The sequence below is a fragment of the Larus michahellis genome, chromosome 11 (assembly GCF_964199755.1).
Source record: "Larus michahellis chromosome 11, bLarMic1.1, whole genome shotgun sequence".
Taxonomy (NCBI): domain Eukaryota; kingdom Metazoa; phylum Chordata; class Aves; order Charadriiformes; family Laridae; genus Larus; species Larus michahellis.
In genome coordinates this window covers 14920176-14940752 of record NC_133906.1, presented here as the reverse complement: position 1 = coordinate 14940752, position 20577 = coordinate 14920176, and the positions used below count along the sequence as shown (strand labels likewise).

At 43.8% G+C, this 20577-nt stretch overlaps 1 protein-coding gene across 3 annotated transcripts; it reads right to left on the bottom strand.

Moving 5' to 3' along the window:
• Positions 1 to 6512: 6512 nt before the first annotated feature.
• UBE2B (ubiquitin conjugating enzyme E2 B) lies at positions 6513 to 17742 on the bottom strand. 3 transcript variants are annotated; one of them, XM_074603570.1, is made up of 7 exons: positions 17639 to 17742; positions 14856 to 15615; positions 11347 to 11427; positions 10577 to 10602; positions 9420 to 9509; positions 7884 to 7972; positions 6513 to 7082 (listed from the first exon to the last, which is right to left on the bottom strand). In XM_074603570.1, the coding sequence occupies exons 2-7, from the start codon at positions 14897 to 14899 to the stop codon at positions 6954 to 6956; spliced, it is 459 nt and encodes a 152-aa protein (XP_074459671.1). In that variant the 5' UTR covers positions 14900 to 15615; positions 17639 to 17742; the 3' UTR covers positions 6513 to 6953. The 3 variants fall into 3 exon arrangements, with proteins under 3 accessions (XP_074459671.1, XP_074459670.1, XP_074459672.1); XM_074603569.1 differs by lacking the exon at positions 17639 to 17742 and having other exon boundaries at positions 14856 to 15445; positions 15522 to 15610; XM_074603571.1 differs by lacking the exons at positions 9420 to 9509; positions 17639 to 17742 and having other exon boundaries at positions 14856 to 15544.
• Between the last annotated feature and the right edge of the window lie 2835 nt (positions 17743 to 20577).

The window sequence follows — 20577 nt, the reverse complement described above, 5'->3', positions numbered from 1 at the left end:
TGGAGCAGGGCTCACCAAGGGCTTCCAACAGCCCCTTGAGCAATATCCCAAATTTCCAGAATGGAAAAACTCTTTTGAAGTGTGAGTATACTTGGGATTTCTTTGTGTATTAGTAAATAATGGGAATTTTACTGCTAACACTAATAAGTCCTCAGCTGTGCCACTGCTGACCCCTCCGGAGCAGGAGACGGGGGGTACTGAAACGCCCTCCTCACATCCCAGTTTCCCAGGAAAGACACCATCAAGGAGTGAAAGAAGGAGAGCTCTGCCTTTGCCTCGCGGGTTATCACACTGTAACCACCCCTGTCCCTTATCTATAAACACAGGAAGCTTGAGGCAGATGGATGGCAATGCAAATACCTATAACTTCTCCTTTATTTCTTTATAGAGAAGAGCAAGCACGCAAACAAAACCGGGAACAACAAATTGAGTTATCCAGTCTACTTCTTTCCCCACTTAATAAAGGGTATGCTTTGCTACCACTTAATTCAATGGAAAAATTCCTGTAGGTCTCCATGGGAACAGCGTTGGGGCTATAACACTTAACCATAAGTACCAAATTCTATAAGCTTTGGCTGAAACTTTTTAGTGTCCTTTTAAAGATCTCTGCGGATAAAGAACTTCAGGCTCTGGAGTCAATAAAGTCAATGGAGCAGCTTTCACAGGCATCAAAAGTTCACTTTGAAACTTTTCTACAAAATAGTTACTGGAATTTGGGGAAAGCGAGCACAAAGAAAACACTGTAATAACTAACACAATGACCCTTTCAACAGGGAAAGCGAGCAGCCTTTTTAATGAAATTGGACTTAACGTACGTTTGGACCAGACAGTGAAAGGAAATCTCTCACCAGCACATCACAAGGCCAATAATGTGTAAACAGATAATAGCAAGAGCTGTGTGGTTCATAATTAATTCAAAAGAGATGGCATTTCTGCCTTCTTCCCGGTTTTGGTCAGTCATTGAAGACAATTTGCCTCTCAGTCTGCGTGAAGTACCGTATTTCTAGAGCTAAATCCTTCTATTCCCATCATGACAGCAATAACATGAAGTAATAAAAATAACAATATTTACCATTATTGAACATTGTACTTGTGTGGCAGAATTCTGGACAAACCCGTGAACCCATGATCTTCTCTTCACACCCAAACAAACTTCAAAATGAACAGAAATATAAATAATAAACAAACGGTGAGGATAACGAAGAGTGCTATTAATAATCTGATGCTGCGACTGAGCGGTTCAACTCCGAGCTTTGAAAAGAACGTGGATGCATTTGCTGGTTTGTAACCAAAGGTTTATCCAGGATAAACACGAAGGTGGGTTGCAGATGCTTGGGATGACCTTACTTTGACCAATTAGTTCCCCAGGGAATACGTGTCCGGCATCCCCTTTGTGCCGGAGCTGCCGGGATGCAGCAGGTAGAGCCTCTGCTGGGGCCGCAGGAGCCTCGCCAGCTTTGCGGCTCCGCAGCTCAGCCTCTGGTATGTGTACCAAATTGTCAGCTGTCAGAATTATTCAGCTTCGAAATGAATCAGACACGGCAGTTAATGACCCAAATTGAAAAACAAGGAAAGAAACACAAGATCTTTTCAGTTCGGGCGAGTTGAGGACTGATCACCCCGTGCTACAGGTGGAGGCTCGGGCAGGAGAAATCTACCCACCTCCGATGCTAACGGCCTCTACGGCAAGGGCTCTAATAAATCAGTCAGCGCCATCATACCATAATACTGCCTTTATGCTGTAGTTTGACCCAGCCCTGGCACATGTTTTAAGGGCAAAAATAATTTATTTTATGACATCATCGAATTCCTGATTAAAACATTCACATACTGGGATTTTAAAACGCACTTTCTCTTACTAACATTTTCACTAGCTCCGAAAATCCCACGCTACGTGCTATGACCACATCATAAAGAAAAAGGCTTCATTTTGGATGCTGAACAACATACACTGTTTTAAAGTAGCGTGTTTACTTTCTGGCAGGAAACAGCTTTCACACAGACCAGCTCAGAAATACGACTCTGACACAAGCATTAAGAACGGATTCCCGCAGCCATGGGGGCTGGAACATCACCATGAGTGGGACAGTACCAAATACAGAAGATACCTTGTCTTAAAAATCTTTGTTTTCAAGCGCAGAAACATGGGAGAATGACAAGAAACCTTTAGGGAATACTGCAATTTCCATAGCTTGTGATGCTAATTACAGTCATTATCAAAGAGTCTAAAAAGTTCTGCCTATTTTTTGTTCTCTGCTGATGGGAGCTGCAGGATGAGACAAACTCACGGTGCAGTAACAACGCCAAGCAAAAAAAAACAACCCAGACCCTAAACCCTGTTTATTTTCAATACTACTACCTAATTACTTACAGCTTCTATAATAATCAACTCAAAAAGCCCTCTCCTCTCCTATGCACACGCACACACATAATCCAAGGCACATCCTTTTCCAAAACGACAACTTTGAGTGCACAGCAAAAGCAGAGCAGCACAGGGTTTTTAATGGGTTCTCACCTTTTATTCTTACATACTTTTATTTTTGTTTATATGTAGCTCTTTTTTCCTTTGCCTCTCAGACCATATTTCAATATGAAGAGTTTTCTGGAGATTAACTGTGGAGACTCATGTTCAACAAAACTGTCCACACGTGTACAATAACACACGGTTCTTCTTTGATCTCCTAGTTTTCGACTGGTTTTATCCCAAAAGCTTTTATGAAATAAAAAGAATGCCTCCTAACTTGCCACTGCCTACACAGTGTTCGTATGGCCCAAGGGCTGGATCCAAGCAAGGGTTTATAACAGTGACTAGCGCAACAGCTGAGTTTACACCTTCTAAAGATGTCAGGCACCCCAAATTTTGAACCCACAGCTCTTCCTCTCCAGAATACTCCAATGCTACAGGGGGGACACTCTGTTGAAGCTCTTCCATTAGAAAGATTAATGAAATCAGGGAGAGAAGGCCAGATAATTGTTTTATCCAGGGACTTAACAAATCAAACAGAGCACTGGGGCTGGGGCTGCTCACAAATGTCAGGGGTCTCTGGTCACTTGTTTCCCACCTGCAGTCCAACCAGATTCTCATTCTTTCCTGCACTGAGGAGCCCCATCAAAAGGAGAGGTGGAGGACGCCACCTTGCCAACTCCCACATCACAGCAGATTGTCGGCTGATGACATCTTTCCCCTTCCAAAAAATAAGGCATAGTCTGTGCCTGGGACAGCTTCCATAAACAGTAAAATGCTCGAATAAAAACACTAGGTAGGGAAGTCTGGCCAGATGATAAGGCTCTTCCTCTCCTCTGTATTTGGTATACATCAATGGCTGTTCTCACAGAGTCTTGACATGGTAAACACAAAGTATTTAATGATCTGTCTATGTTATCCTACCTACTTTATTTTGAATAACCGAATGCCACTGTAGCGATCAGGGAATCTTCCTTTTTCCCTGTAAATTTTTTATTAAGCACCTCCTAATCTCTAAATATTTAAAGCTTTATTTGTTTGACACATTGAATTAATTGACTATTAATACAAAACCTCCCACAAAGAAGCTACAGATATACCACCTCCAGCTGTGATTTCTTCACTTCTCACAGCCTAAGGCCTTGATTCTGCAATTACACACATTTGTCTGTACAATGGTGAAGAATCCCAAGGGGACTGCTCACACTAGTGAAGTTAATCACATTTGTGAAGATCCCAGTTTCGTAGTTTTGGCTTGGGACTGTGTTTGGATGAGACCTTTTCAGGGACCCCAGATCTGAAGAAAGGAGCACCAGCAGCGCAGAGTTTGATGCTTCTTATGAACAATTAGCACAACAAACCTGACGGGGAAGGTGTTCTCGTACTTGGAACCACCGTGAACAGGTCACACCTGCAGCCCTGCAGCCGCCTTCCTCTCGACCCGCGCAAAACTGCTGCAGATGTGGATGCCTCCGCCTGTTCAGCTGTAAAATCAGGTGAACGACGTGTATATATAGCACAAAAGCACTGGGATGAGTAATTTTAAAATATCTCCGAAGTGATTTTAGATCTTTACACGGAATCCCATGGAAAAGACGGGACTATGAACTGTTTAATATCAATGAACCAAAGCCCCAGGAGAAGGTATGAAACCAAAGTCTGTGTAACTTCCTTAATTAATCCCACTGTCACAGCAAGCTTAGTGTATTACATTTCCCAATTAATGAATTAAAAACTCAGGCATCCCCATACACAATTTAAGACATTAACTGTACCACAAAGTTTATTGTGACTGTACTGTGCTCTTCTGAGTCGGTATACTTGAATTTTTCTGTCTTTAAATTTCATCGGACTCCTGTTCTTTGTAACACGATGAGGAAAACAGCAACATGTGCTCTGATGCCGTCCATTAGCCACGCTCATTACCCCCTGGTTTTGCCAAGTTCTCAGGACGCCAAGCGGCCCTGTGTACGCTGAGGGCAGCCCCTCCTGAGGGAGGGGTGGGATAGTGGCAACGCCGGGTGACAAAGCGCCACCAGCGCCGGTGACACCCAGCCCGCGCCGCCCCGGGCCCGTTTCTAAGCGAAGCCTCCACAGGCGCTTTCGGCAGGACCAGCCCAGCTCCGCCGGCCGGGCCCGGTCACCGCAGCAGGGCTGAGCCCACCGCTGCCGGCCCGGCTGACAGGCCCGGGACGAGGCAGGGCTCCCCCGGAGCCCCGCGGCGGGGTAAGGCACCCCCCGGAGCCCCGCAGCATCCGCACCGCGGCCCCGCCGGCCCTGAGCGGTGCGAGGAGGCCCCGGGCGCGGCCGCTCCCCTCGGGCCGAGTGCGCCTGCGCGGCCCCGCGCCGCTCCCCCGGAGCAGACGAGGCGCGGGGCAGAGCGGCCCGGCAGGAGTAGGCCTTCCGGTGCGGGCCGACCCTCGCCGGAGTTAAACAGTAGAGAGATATATATCGTGTGATTGTTTATATGTGCTGTGTGTACACGGCGGTGCCTGCCCCGGCGCGCTGAGCACTAACGAGACCTCCTCCGCTCCCGACACAGACACACAAAGCTTCCCCAGCCCCATCCGTCTGTGACCAGGCCAAAGCGGCCAGTGGGGAATCGCCAAATTAACCTGGGTGCTCACGAACAGCTAGTCTCAACAATCATCTACAAAAATAAATAGTGAAACAGGTGGCAAAATTAAAAAAAAACTATATATATATATGTAACTTCAACATTCAGACTAATTCGTAGAAAGAGGAGGCTTTCCCTTACAAACCCTTTGCACGGCCACTGCCCCGAGCCAGGTAACACCACTCTACCAGCCCTACCGTAACCTCCCCAGTCAAAATCTGGGGTTTCTGTTAATAATTAGACATAGATTGGAGAATGTCTAAACACCAATTCACTGACTCGAGGAAAGCAAAGTGGCTCACCAAGACACTATTTCAGATTTACCTAGCGCTGACGCCTCTGAGCCCTTGCACACTAACAAATTCTCTAACAGTTCCCACTCAAGGTACAGTAGTTTTGCTCCAGGAGCTGCTAACACAGGACATTTTGACTAGCACTGTGGATTCTAAACTTAATAGTGCTGCTCCTATCAACTACAAAATGACTCCAGGAGCAGGTATGAGGCGTAAATTGATATCCCTGTTTTACTGCATTTAAAAAGACTAACTTTTAGTAACGACTATTGCAAATAAACATTTTCTCTTCCAGCTGAAATAAACCTCCACAACTTTTCAGACAACACTGAGCTGTATTTTGGTATGGGATTTGGGGTTTAATATACATGCAATGCTGGCTGGAATTATGACAAAGGGATTACAACTTTGCAGCTGGGAGGGGAAAAAAAAGGCCAAATTCTTTAGTGTAGCCATTCAGCCTGAATTACAGAATGCAGTAAGAAATTACCACATCAACATCTACATAAACAAATTCATCCTTCTTTAAAACTAGCCATTTAAGAATACATGGAACCTCTGGGATACAGACAGGAGACCCATCCACATGGTACACAGCCACATTTCAAAGAGTAACACCATGAAATCTGCCGGCATGTTTTCTCCTGTTGGGGATTAGTTTTTTCCCTACCTCCAAGGGAAACTAACGGGACGTCTCTTTAATTATTAGAAGATACTCAGAACTATATTACAGTGTCAGTATGTGAATATAGGACAGATTTAGATGACAACATCTTACAGCTTGGTACAACACAGTCTCCCTGAAAAACAGAAGTTACTAGAATACATTCTCATCCAGCCTGGTCACCCAGGTCCTGTTTGCAACTCAGACACTGGTTTAAAGCGGGACTTTTAGCAAAATAGTTACATCTGTTTCCCCATTTGTACATTGGCAGCTACAATACTTCTCTTCCCCATACAACTGAGGACGCCCAGAGTCATGTTAAGCTCTGGTGCAGAAGCAGCGACATCCAGTGAAGACAGTTACATCATGGATTCATTTATCTGTTCGTAAAGCACGTGGTATAATCAGCACGTACCAAAAGGAAGAACGGACTAAGAACGAGCCCTTTGAAAGAGATACAGCGTGAGAGCAGAATGTCTTGCACTAAGGTTATGTATTTAACAGTTTTACATGAAATATTTATATATAAAAACTTTGTTAAGTGCTTTTCTCCAATTTAAAAATCTAAAGAATTCAAAAATAAGGCATTCAATATTTGAAAAAGTACAGATTTACAAAATGTGTATATTCTGTCATGAAAACTCCACACCAACATTATACACTTGGAAAAAAAATACAAACAGGATATATTACAAATTTATGTAGCAATAACTTAGTTCATACCATGCAATAAAAAGTACGTTAATTAAGATACACAAGCTTTTAGGTTTCCTAAACTGGAGGGCTTAATTTCGGTTGCAAATGAGTTTTTATGCAAATTCTTAGAACTGTGGCACTTGAAATTTCTGGTAGCCTTTCTATTGAGAGTTAAATTGTACATAATGATTATGAGGATGGAGAGTAACAAAGCAGCTGTTACGAATCATTCCAACTTTGTTCAACAATAGCTGAAACTCTTTTCTCATATTCACGTTTGTTCTCCTGATAGAGTTGTGCCGCCTGACTGTTAGCTGGGCTGTTGGGGTTGGGTTCATCAAGCAGAGACTGTAAAAAGGCGAAAACAAAGTGTGAGACAAACCAGCACGTTTTAAATCAAGGAAAAATCAACTTACAGCTTTCAAATCACTTGTGTTCCAGGAGGCAGACATGACTCAGGAGAGCCCAATTGAAAAAAAACCCACAGTTAAACTCATGGTGAGGCACCCATAATTGCACTACTGAACCTCAAATTACACACTGCATAAGCATTAGCACTGCATACACTTCTAGGTTCACAAACCTAACAGACACACAGCCATTTGTGCCTGTTACCAGTATAATGCTAATTGATTATTTGGTAATTATGCTACTGCTGTCATTTGGGGTTTAAGATGCCTCCTACAAAACTTCACTGTAGAAAAAGTAAAAACAATCATACAGGAGAAAATGCAAATTTTTTCTGTGCCAGGACATTTTTACTTATTGCAAGTAAAGTAGGTTTCAGCAGTATTGGCTCCTTGGGGACCACAAAGGGCAAAGCCTCATGATAAAGGTTACAGTGTTTCAAACACTAGGCAAATTTCTACATCTGATGGCCTATCTTGACTAAAAACAGTTAAAAAGGAATCCAAATCAGTACCTGTTTTCCTGAAAAAAAAAAATCTAATGGCAGTTTTGTAGCTTAAAATCAGTAATTACATAGGTCAGCACCTCAGCCTTTATTTCATCTAAAAAGCTACCGCTTAGCTCACAAGTATTTGAAGTCCTCCTTGCTATAGATACCTGCTAGCACCATCACTGAGCTGTGTATTCTGGAATAGAGACTACCAGCAACATAATTATTTGCTAAAGTAGATGCAAAGTTACCTGAATTGAAGTTAAAATAGATGAAACATCGTATGTTGGACTCCAGCGATTCTGAAGAATATCTAAACATATGCTACCATCTGCATAAACTGTAAATACAAAACAGAATCATTTAGAAATGATCAGATTTATTTTGTAGTTTGTTCATTACATGCTGCTCAAGGCAGAGCTACTGTTCCAATTCAGTCTGTGCTTAAATTAATGCTTTAGGAAAGAGGACAGCAGTTATGCCTCACAATCCTCTGTAGTTTGACATCTTGTATTTTGAAGCAGATACATTACTGGAACAGAACCAATTATGGGGAGAAGAAGGAAGGTCTAAAGATTATGGCATTAGCACAGGAACTGGTAGACTTGGTTTCCTGCTCCTCTTGTGTGACTGGCCCATATTCACACAGAAGTGTGGCCTCCCAGAAAGCAGCAAGACATTTGCTGGAGGAGTGGGATCCACTGCACCAGCTGAGGATCCCAATTACTGCAGGAGAGGAACCAGCTGAGGATCCCAGTGTGAACAGACTCACACACTGAAGTTTCTTGCCCCATTTTCACATACTCTACACTCATTATGAGATACACCAAGGCAGACAATAGAAAGTTTTGGAAAGTGTGCCTGAAATCCTACTTCTGTCTGGGTATCCATCAGTAGTCTTAATGTAAGAGTCTGTATGAAACTAAGACTGGCCAAACTCCTACACCCTAGTCTTCATGCCAATGAAAAGCAACAAATTACAAAAACCCTGTCAGAAGCATATTGGCCTGCGCATTACATGGCAGTTGAATGGTTAGCCAGCACTGTCTAAAACATCACAGAGCTGAAGCCAAGGTCAGCCTCAAGCTACAAGAAATGCTGTAACAGGCTTACGCTTCCGCCCTCAAATTGAATCTATACCCCCCTTTGCTACAGAGGGGCTTGGAAAAGTAAAAGGCACAGGTTGCATCTTCTGTGTGCAAGAGTAAGCGGATAAAACCTATCAAGTGCTGGAGCAGGAACCATTGCACTCTCTCACAATGCTGCCCACATCACTGAGTTTGGGCCAGCCTCCTCCTCTGCGCTCCCCTACGACTGCGCATCCTCACCTTCTTCCTTGGGCTAGTACTGCTGGGTACAATGAACCAAACAGAGGCGTGGGCTTGGCTGAAATCTTGCCTGACAGAAATAAGTAACATTTGGCTTGAGCAGTTCCCTACTCCAATTCACAACGTGGCTGCATGTACAGGACTGCTGTTAAATGGAAGAGGGCAGGAATCTGCAACCAGAATTGCCTCCTTAAGCCAACCTAAGTGCAGCTGCTGCCAAAAACACTCACATGCTTTGCTACTGAGGCTATATATTGATTAGAAAGAGACAGATAGCTGCTTCTTAACAGCATCGTAATTCTTCATTTTTCATCAAGCAGTTGCTGTCTCAGACATCTACTTAGGAGGTGGCAATGAAGAGAGATGGAGAGCTGCTAAGCATTCTGGAGCTTTGCAGAATGAATGACCACACGATAATATTTAATGGGTATTATGGCTGAATAAAAATGATTTACTCACCATTTGGATGGAACATTTTTGATAAAAACCTAACAGTTGGAGGCTTATTTGGATATTCTTCTGAAAATTCTATTACTAGTTTAAAAGTACCTGTCCAAACAAACATAAATACAATCAGATAACTAACAATAAAAGAACACCTCCAAGAACACAAACAAAAGAAGTTAACTTATGTGCTCCATGATCAATATTTCTTCACACCATTATACAAAAAAACAACACTAAGTTTGGTTTCTTTTAGTATATTTCTAGTGACAATGGAACTATGGAACTACTGTACTTAAGTGACAGTAACAAAACCAGCAGCAGCAGCTAGGTAGAAGCTTGAGGACTCACTGCATACATGGAAAAGGCAGACAGACCCAACATCAATTATCCCACTGCCCTCCCCTTTTTCTGTGACCCAACATGCTGCCTTCACAGACTGCAGTGACTTTAAGGCATTTCATTAAGAAGGCACTGTGGTGCCAGCAAACACTGGAATTTCATAATCAGCAATCTCAGTCTTTGGAACTCATGACTGATTCACTGAAAACCTTTACTATGGATCAGTGAATAATTTACTGTAACTCCTCCAACCCAACACAGAAAGAAACCCATCTGCTGACGATTACTGCAATAATACTATAATTATTAAACTCATTATTTCTCATATGCCTAAGGGTGGTTCACTACACACCAACTTTCATGTTTATGTACAAATTTGGTATTCCCTCCCCCTCACTGAGTTCTATATTCAGAACAATTCAAGATTTTTCACCTGTTCTTCATTAGACGAACACAGATGAATCAAACATGCCACAAAGATGAAACCAGAAAAGCACATTGCCTTGTTGAGCATAGCTATGGAGATGTAAAAACACATCTGGCAGCATTAGACCAACTTCCCCTTAAAAGCTCTTGCGTTTGATGTATAAACAACTCTGATATAAGCATTGCTTCATAGCATTCTAACTAACCATCAGCCACTACGACAAGACACTGCTTACATCAAAATACAGTATTTTTATAGTCAACAAGACCTTACTACTTCACTTGCTCACTTTGTTTGTTGTAAATTATATACAGATAACATCTGTTATTTCTTCAGCACAGAACAATGTTAATACTGGCAATATTTGTAAGAATGACAGAGGATATAAAAGTTAGTGGCTTACCATCTTCAAAAGGTGTCCCTTCTGGCCTGAAAAGTTTTAAAAATAAACTCCAGTTAAAAAAACAATCATTACCTCCTCCTAAACATACACAATAAATGCATATCTTCTTCCACATCCTCCCCAAGACACAGGCAGAGGCAATAATTTAAATATTTAGAGAAGTATCCAGAGGCAACCTCTGTGAGCTTCGTCATATCTAAGACACCTTCCCATGGTCAATCTGCTAGTTGAGTTATCACCTTTATCATCATCCCAAACAATACATATGCCATTATGTGACTAGATTGGAATTAATGAGCCAATTACTAGCAAGCATACTTCAGTTTTATGAAAGGATACTAAGGCAGTTCCTGTTCTGTAGGATATATAATGTAACCTCCTAGACAGAACCTGTACCTCCTTCTACTGGGAATCCATCCAATCACTGCTAACACATCTGGATTTAATGGCAAAGAACATGCAGCTTTTATGTACTTTAAAGAGCAAGCCTGCTTTTTCATAACCCAACTCCTACACAGTCTAACCTATTTATTAAGGCATATGCAAGCTTTATTCAACAAAAAAGATGAATGAATTTTCAATTTTTCTTTCTTATGCATTCTGTATTACCCCTCAAAGCAGGTTTTTACTGCCAAGCGCACACTTGGTAATTTTTTTAAGTTTCCTGACTTTACATATATAAAAGAACAGAATCATTGTAAAGACAAAAACCAGGTTTTATTATACTTAGCCCTTTGATACAGAATTTTACAATGATCAAAAACACTTACCCAAAGATAACTGCATTCCATTGCATTATGTTATTCTCAGATGGTGCACCACTGACACCCACAGGAGGGTCTTCTTGCAATCTAAGAATTACAAATACAGAATGACAAACCTTATATAAATACTTCCACCTGCAAGTAAAATTTAACAGTAATATCCAGATTTCATTAATATTTTCTCATTCCAAACCAGAGAATACAAAAAGCATTACATCCAGACTAACAACACTCTGTAAGACAAACCTACAAGACAACACATATCAATTTTCTCAAGTATTACACCAACAGACTAGGTCAGCCCCAAGATTAAGTGTGCAGGGAGCAAAGCATTAACTCTTAAGAATAATTTAAAGCATCACATACAGCTGGGATTTACAGTCCTAGTGAACTATGAAAGCGCAATTGCTGCTGGCTGCCACAATGAAGAGATTACAAACAGGAGCTGAAAACCAGCCAGTGACACACAGCACACTTACAGGGACTAAGTGCAGCTTTTCCTGCATTCCCAGATCCGGGCACTCTGTGTGGCTAAATTTGGTATAAGCCTATTTTGACTGGCAAGCCGATTGCTTCAAAAGGGAGCAAGAGGAAAACTGGTGTACTGCTTCCTCTTACTAGTTCAACGAATGTGTTTATCTCTAAAGTAACTGTGGAAGCATTTTAAATTCTTTTTAGTTCCTTAATCCTTGGACTAGGGAAAAACACCTTGCTCACTGAAAGCTCATAAACCTGGACTATACAGAATATATACCTCACAACCAAAGAACAGGATGGAGATACTCTCCTGCCTATCCTTCTGTGTACCAATGTTTCTGCTTAAGAATCACCTAAGACCCTAAACAATGTAACCAGCAAGCCTTAATCACCCAATGTGCAATTTGCCTGATCAAACCCCTTCAGTGACAGCTCCTACCCACCCCGCCTATTCAGCCTCTTGAGTTATGCAAGAATGAAGAAAACGAACTGACTGCTCTTGCTTCAAAAGCAATTCTTTAGCATTACCATGAGGTTTGACCACATCACAGTTCACTGTAATGAGACAGTCGCCACCAAAAGCCTGCAGACCAAGGGACAAATTCTAACTAAATGTGGGTGTGTAAACAGATTTATTCAGAGCTGACACTGATATACAGCCAGTACAGTCTCCTGCACTTCCACTGCCCAAGTCTGTGAAAAAACTGTGCATGTATGTGGATGCTGAGCAAAGACTCAGAGCCCTACAGAGCCAGCCCAGAAGCAGGGCTCACTCCGTTTGTAGCTCCCATCTCCTCTGAACTCTGTGTTTACGTCCTTGCTCTCCAAGCACACACAGTTCAGACAGCTTAATATCAACACCATAAACCACCTACTATTTTGGTCAGGGAGAGCAGGAACGGGACTTCTAGATGACAGCCAGGCTGCACGCCAACAATAATGCCTGAGCATTCAGCCTGACAAATGCATCTGAAGGATGGCTTTGGTTTTTAGATCAATTTAAAGGCTCATGTGCACCCTGCTGTCAAAGGGTCTAACTACAGAAAGGTTGTGGCAAGGACTGGAAATTAGACTGATATAAACAGGACCTAGAAATCTTTAACAGCTAGGGGGAATGTAGTATTTGTAGCCCCTTTCCCAACAGCAAAAATAAAAAAAAATTAACTTATTTTTCTGTTGGTTTAGTCAAACAGATGAGATGCAAAATCTGTTCTCTCTTCACTGCTCTTGACAATCACAGTATGCAAAAGGAGTTTATATTTAACAAAGTGAATCAGAGTTCACAGCACACAGTCTGCTTTTTCACCACGAGGTAAAGTAATATAAGGCTAAACAGAAGTTATGGTAGGAAAGAGAAAAGTAAAAACACACTGACATTAAAAAAGTTGCCTAAGTTTTGGGGTATTAAAGTTGTCACATACTTGATAAATATGTTTGATTTACTTTGTGTTCATGGTGTTATACTTTTCCACAGCTTTAAAGTCTTCTCTCTACCTTAAATTTCAAACTTTTTAAACCAGTCTTTCTGAGATTACAAAATCATAAAAACCATGTCCGATTGCAATCCTGAGAAATTACTTAGTTCCTCACCCTGAAAAATCACTGGTTCATATCATCTATGTAACCTAATAAAATAAAAAAACCCAAACAACTGAATATCCTGTTTTGATTTGAACAGGAATCAAGCAACACCCGCTTGGCAAACAGCAACACCCAAATACAAGAGAGGAGGCAGGCTCTACATCTCCAAAACCTTTAACTTTTTTAGATTCAGAGGCCAGGCCTTTATTACTGTAGCTTTATACACAGCCACGTAAATCAATTACAATATGCATCAACTGTTTACTAATATATTTTCAGGTACTGGTATAACATAGCTACACTAAAAAAAGAGACACTATCAACGCTGACTCACTCCCAACAACTTATCAAGGACTCCAGTCCAGAGAAATCACACGACATAGTGTAAAGCTTACAAAAGGAACCCCCACCTTTTTCCACACTCTCTATTATAAGTGTGTTTACATGTCAGACTGGAAATAAATTATTCTAGAGTCTGTGGTTCGGTCATTAACATTTAAAAGAATGCAACTAATAACTACCTCTTTAGCAGTTTGTATATATTATATAAAAGATTCCTCATGATTGAAAACCTTAGACAGAATAGCATGTGCATAAAAACATTAAAGGGCATTTTGCTTTTTATTACATACAGACACATGAAGTGTTTGTTAATTCTTTGTGCTCCGTTTTTAGATGTCCATCCCAAATACTTGTTTTCAGAGAGACCGTCAGTCCGACAAGCCTCACACACATCTAAATTCTGCCTGGTCTGTTCAAAAATCTGGGCCAAACACCTTCGGTATTCAAAAGCTTGTGTGAGGAGTGGGGGGTGCGGGAAGTACGGCAGAACATTCAGCTCCGCGCCGCCGCGCCCTTCGAGGGCAAGGGGCTCACATCTCAACCCGACAGCCCACCGAGCTATTCCCCACCTCACCGCCCCCACTGCCCGCCCGGGGAGGCTCCACCGACCCTGGCCCTTCCCGCTGCTGCCCTTGTTTTGAAGACACTGCTTCAACTTTTATCCTCAGACGCCCCCAGCCGTCGGCACACGGGCGAAGCGGGCAGCACAAACAAAGCCCGGCGGGACCCCCCCCGCTCACCCACGGAGGGTTCCCCGAGGCGGGGGGGGAACGGGCGAAGCCGCCGGCTCGGAGTGGACCCCTGCCCCGCCGTCCTCACCGGGGGAGGACCGGGGGGCTCCGCGCCAGCTCCCGTCCCCCAGCACAAAGGAGGGGGGCCGGAGGGACGGCCCGGGACACGCCACTCCCGCTCCGGCTCCTCGCCGTGCCGCTTGCCCACGGGGCTGGCCCCCTCCCCTGTCCGGGGCGAGCCCGAGCCCCGAACCCGCAAACGGCGGGGTCAGGCGCCGCAGACCCGGCGGCGCTGCCCGCGCTGCCAGGCCGACCCCGTGCCCCCCCGGTGCGGGGCGTCCGCTCCTCGCGGAGGGGACGTGGGATGTTGGGGTCCCCGCTCACCTCTTGAAGTCGCGCATCAGCCTGCGCCTCGCCGGGGTGGACATGATGGCCGCAAGGAAAAGAGTCCGCGGCCGAAGCGCCGCCGCCTCCCTCCGCCGCTTGCACAAACAACCCGCAATGGCGTCTTCCTCCGCGGGGGGCGGGCCGCGCCGCTGGGCCGGCCGCGCCGGGGGAGGACCCGGGAGGTTTGTACCGCCTCCGGCCACCCGTGCGCTGGGAGAGCGCCGGTCCTGCGTTTAATTAACACCGCACAAAGCCCGTCACCGCGTTCTGCCACGGTTGGGGCAGAGCCCGCGCTGCAGGAGCCTCACTCAGACCCTAAAAGCGGGATATAAAAATAGGCATTCGCGTAAAGCCTGGTGCTGCAGGGGGGCGAGCTTTTTAAAGAGGCTCAGTGATAAAAAACTGTCATTCCCCGGCCACCACAGCATGAGGCACTGTGAGAAATAGATCCTGCCACGCAGTCCTCTCCTCCCGATTTTCCTCCTCCTCCCATCAGACACACGGTTTGATCTGACATTCCGTTGCTGCTCCTCCAGCTTTACACAGTTTATATTTAGCTCTGGCTAATTCGTAAGGGAGAAGGCAGACTGTAAAAAAAAAAACAACCAACAAATTCAAGCTCAGGCCTGTATAAATCATTAACATGGGTTTAGGAACACTCACCATTGCGGCACTTCACTGCAGTGGCCCAGACAGGGCAGTGGGACACTGCTCTGCCGCGGGAGCTCAGGGAACCCCTCATGGCTGCAGTCATGGCCTGCACAGAGAGAAACAAGAAGACACAAACATCAGGCACCAAAACAGTTAAATCTGAAATCCTACATTGTTTCCACCTGGAACTTCTTCAACAACATCTCAACATCCACAGTATTTCTTCTCCTCTGACACCACTGGGAAACAGCATGTTGCCATCCTCTAACAGAACATTTTCTTTTTAATCCTATCTGGCAGCTCCACAGGTGTAGCTGGTACTCTTATTAATAAATTTAAACCTTTTTTTTCCCTCTGAAGAACCAGCTGCAATTTCTGCTCTGTTGATTGTACAGCCCATGTAGGTTTTAAGATGAAGTTAACTATATCCTAAGCTAGTTTCAAAAAATCAGTCCCAACTGCCATAAGAGAGAGGCTCTGCCCTCACTAAGGTGGTTCAATATGTCCCAAAATTAAATTTGCACTAAATAATTGCTTTAGATTTATATATGCTGATAATTATTTTCAGCACCCCCTTGCTTAATGAATTCAAATGCCTCACTGCCATTACTATTTGATTTCACTATATGCATTTTAGTTTAAACATTTTCAATTTACCATATGCTTGTAACTCACCAACTTCCAGAGCAGGTGGAAACAGCAATTTCAGAACAAACTTTTTAATGTGGTGTCTCAAAGCGTGGTTTTTTTCTGTGAAACTGTTAGGAATATCCACTCTAACAGTGCTTCAGAACTTGGAAAAAATCCTTACCCAGCACGCAGTCTAGAACATGAATGAATGTTTTCCTTCTACAAACTTCTTGAATAGTACTGAAATGGATATAACAACTTCCTGATCAGAAAGTTGTTTCAAGTTCTGGTTTTATCTCTATTTTTCCCCAGAAAATGGTGTTTGATAAGGGATGACATTAAATAAAAAGGTAGCATTTTGCAGCATAGTCATTCTATATTAATCTTGAGTAAACACTACATGTTTGTGTAGCACTTCACAAAAGTACATTTCTAAAGTAACTTTGTCCCATCATAAGATGAGAAGTTGACAAGCAACAGTGAAAGAAAACTACTTGCTTCTCTGTTTGTTAAAACAATCCATCCTTCTAGTAACTTGATTTTTTTTTTCCCCCAGATCACTCTCTCATGCTACAGTGTCCCTGTGGGAAGAGTTATTTATATTAACATCAGCCAAGCCCAAAACCCCAAAATGAGGGAAATAAACAAGCCAAATCACCTGTTAGAAACTGATTTTGTTCTCATTCATTGCAGCAGCCACTGAGGAGCAACACAGGCAGACTCTGCCACGCCAGGTGCTAGGCCATGCTGTTATTCGGGACTATTCTTCTTCCCAAAGCACTTGGGAACAACAATAATTCATCAACTTGCATGGCAAAGAAAGGACTAATTTGCTCACCCTTAGCTCCAATATAGAAGCAAGTAAGTGGAGCCACAGTAAAGAGAGTTAAGGGGTTTATTTAATCCTCACAGCAGCAGAGCTAGAAGTAGCTCTGAAGCCCATAGATTATCGATTTATGGGTGTTACTTCAATGTATCCTGATTCCCGGCCCATCTTGGAGGGTCCCTGAGCATCCTCTGTGTCTGTTACTGCCTCCAATCCCACCTCACATTTTCAAGAAAAATACCAGACTGATAAAAAAAAAAATAATCTCTGTGCAGACCTACTCAACCTACCGTTGTGTTTTGACAGAAAGCTACTGATGATTATTCTTTGACTGCATTTCAATGAGGCATGCTCTTATTTACTTCAGGGTAAGCTACCTACAGGAACTATGAGCATGACAAAACCCCAGACCCACCCCACCTACCTCCCTCTCTCCACATAACCGGCCAACCAGACAATATTTAACACTTGTTCTAAGCGGTTCCACTTCTCCACTAGGCCCAACGCGGCCACCTGCTTCAGGACTTTCTAAGAACCTACAGGAACTCCCTCAAACTTATGTATGCGTTCGTTTATGTTTGCAAAGGCCGGCGCAGGGAGATGGCAGCTCTGCCTCTGGGGGCAGCAGCCACCCCTTTCACCAGCCCGGCGCCGCTGAACGCCCCTCCATTACCTGACGCCACGACCCGCCGAAGCAAAACCGGCCGCGTCGGCCCGAGCAAGAGACATTTAACGGCCGGCCCCGACCGAAAAGACACCAACCAACGCCATGACCGCACGCGACGGCGGGAACAGCCGTTATGAAGCAGCGCGAGGCCCAGCCCCGCCCCTGACGTCACCGCGGCGCCGCCACGCCCGTTGCCATGGCAGCGAGGCCTGGTGGGGCGGAGGGCGGCCCCGGCACCCGGCCCTTGTACCCGCCCCCTGCATAGGGCAGCCGGCCACGGGAGCCGGCCCCGGTAACCCGTACTGGCCCCCGTACGCGGTATCTAGCCCCCGGCCCCGGCGCCTCAAGGGCTTGCAGAAACACTTAGGATAGTGCGAGTGCTGCTGTCTGCAGGTATTACTCCTCTTGGAACATCGCCTATATGTTTAAAGAACTGTACGTGCCTCAAATTAGTGAGAACTTTTTCCTTTTCTGAAGAAATAAAACCAGATGAGGATGTACGAGATCCTTGCCGAAGTGGGAGGGGATGTTAAGGAACAGCAGTGAAGTGCAAGCATGAGGGTACGGCACAGACAGCAGCATTAAAATATTGTATGAGAAATCAGAAAAATCAGTTCACAAAACCACAATGCAAGAAGTTTCTACAGGTTAGCAGCTTCAAATGTGTAAAACAAGAGGGAGATGGCTTGAAAATCAGACCTTGACAGGGTATGTGGTGCCTTGTAGGCTGCTTTGTGCACAAAACAGCCTGAAAGCAAATTGTTTCTAAAATGCTTCACTGCCAAATTAGAATGAGCATCTAAAGTAAATTTAAAATTTGCAGACAAAGCTTGGAAATGATGTTGACAAAAGCAATAGTCCCTGTTCAAACCAAGGTGCAGAAGAATGCGTGTGGGTCCTGGTGAGTTATTAATTACCCTGCCCAGGGGTCGTTGCTGTGGGTGCGTCAGTCCCGAGCTTGGCCGGGCTCGCTCGGCCCGGCGAGGGGCAGCAGCGCTGGCGGGACCCTTTTCCTCCTGCTTCTGTGCTTCAGAGACCAGCCTGTGGCTCCCACCGCGTCCTGCCCGGCCTCCACAGGTGGCCATTTCTGTCAGCTGCACGTTACATCACTTCGCTTTGGCTCTCTTCCCGGGATCCTCCCTGCACACTGGCAGCAAAAGGGGTGGTGTATTTGTTACACCAGTTCTGTGCCATCCCGAAACAGAAGAGGGATTATCTACAAATATCTCCTCACAAAAATATTCCAGCTTTGTCGTGCAGTGGGGAGATCTCCCCTAAAAGCTCGGTGGTAACATTTGAGTTTAGAGCTATGTCTATGAAGGTGTTGCAAGAATTTTAGTCTGGACACAGGTCGTGTTGGATTTTCTCCTAGCCAGAGATACCAGCTCTAACATCAGCTTACTCTGATTTAATTGAACTTCTGCAAAGGATTGGAACAATAACTCGTAGTCAAACTACAAGGTTATAAATTTGGATTCTTACTTTTATCCTGTAAATTCTGCTGAAGTCCCTGACACCTGGAAAAGTGGAAACATAACCCCCATTTTTAAAAAGGGAAAAAAGGAAGACCTGGGGAACTACACACCAGTCAGTCTCACCTCCGTGCCCAGCAAGATCATGGAGCAGATCCTCTTGGAAACTCTGCTAAAACTACACAGGATGGGCCCAGGTTGCCCAGAGAAGCTGTGGCTGCCCCATCCCTGGAGGGGTTCAAGGCCAGGTTGGACGGGGCTTGGAGCAACCTGGTGTGGTGGGAGGTGTCCCTGCCGGGGCAGGGGGTGGCACTGGATGAGCTTTAAGGTCCCTTCCAACCCGAACCATTCTGATCCTGGGATTCTGTATTCAGCCCACTACCACTCTTTGCAGTAACCAGATGTTTTAAAAATTTAGTTCTTATCAATTTTTAATTAGGCATAATGGCACATTTTGCCATATGGGTCCCTCAACTTCTCTCGAAGTTAGTGTATGCGGAAGCCTTACCTCTAAATGCAGACTGATGGCCTGGGTCTCTGTGGCCTTAAGGAGATGTGGTACCACAGACTGCGCCCTCAATGTAAAAAAAACCCAAAAAATTATGGTAATTAAAAGGACAAATACTTTTATACTGTGTTAAAACTAGCTTTGGGTTTAACCTAAAGCTGCTTCAAAACGACAACAGATAGTAATGTAAAAATTAAATGGTAAATGGACCTCAATGTGGAATGGGACATGTTTTTAATGTGCATCTCTTAATATGTGGCTTCTTATCTATGATTTATTAGTATAAGAAGACCTCATTTCTTTGCTGTATTCCTGTCTCAGCAGTATTAGTTCAGAGCCTGTAGATGTATTGTGAAAAATAACTTAGTAAATATGTTTGTCTACTGGAGGAAGGCTGGCAGAGCAGAAACAAAGACTTTTAGCATATTTTCAAGACAATGTCAATCTTTAATTAAGCAAACAATAGTTCCTGTTATCAACCTTTTAAAGAGGAAGTCTATATGAATGGAAATAGATAGCCATGCTAGAAAGTGTTTTTCTTCTTTTACAAATAGCAATTTCATCATGAGAATATTGTCAACCTGATTCGTGTATTTAGGCAGAAAAAAAAGAGACTTGGTGTTTGACTTTATCGATCATACAATTCTAGATGAGCTCCAGCATTATTGCTATAGACTGGATAACAAAAGGCTTAAAAATACCTTTTTCCAGTTTCTCCAAGTAATCGAGTACCTTCACAGCAATGATGTAAACACTCACCTGAAAGACTGAACATAAATAAAATGTTATCACTTTCATATCACACCTTCTCTTTTTTTGTATTGTTCTGTCATACAGACATTGAAAGTGTTAATTCTTTATTGTGAGAAAGGTTTGGTTTCATAATAATAGTTTAAAACTTCCAAGTGGCTTGAAATGAGCTGCAGAATTGGAACCAGAAAGCAACATCAGACTAGATGGCTGGA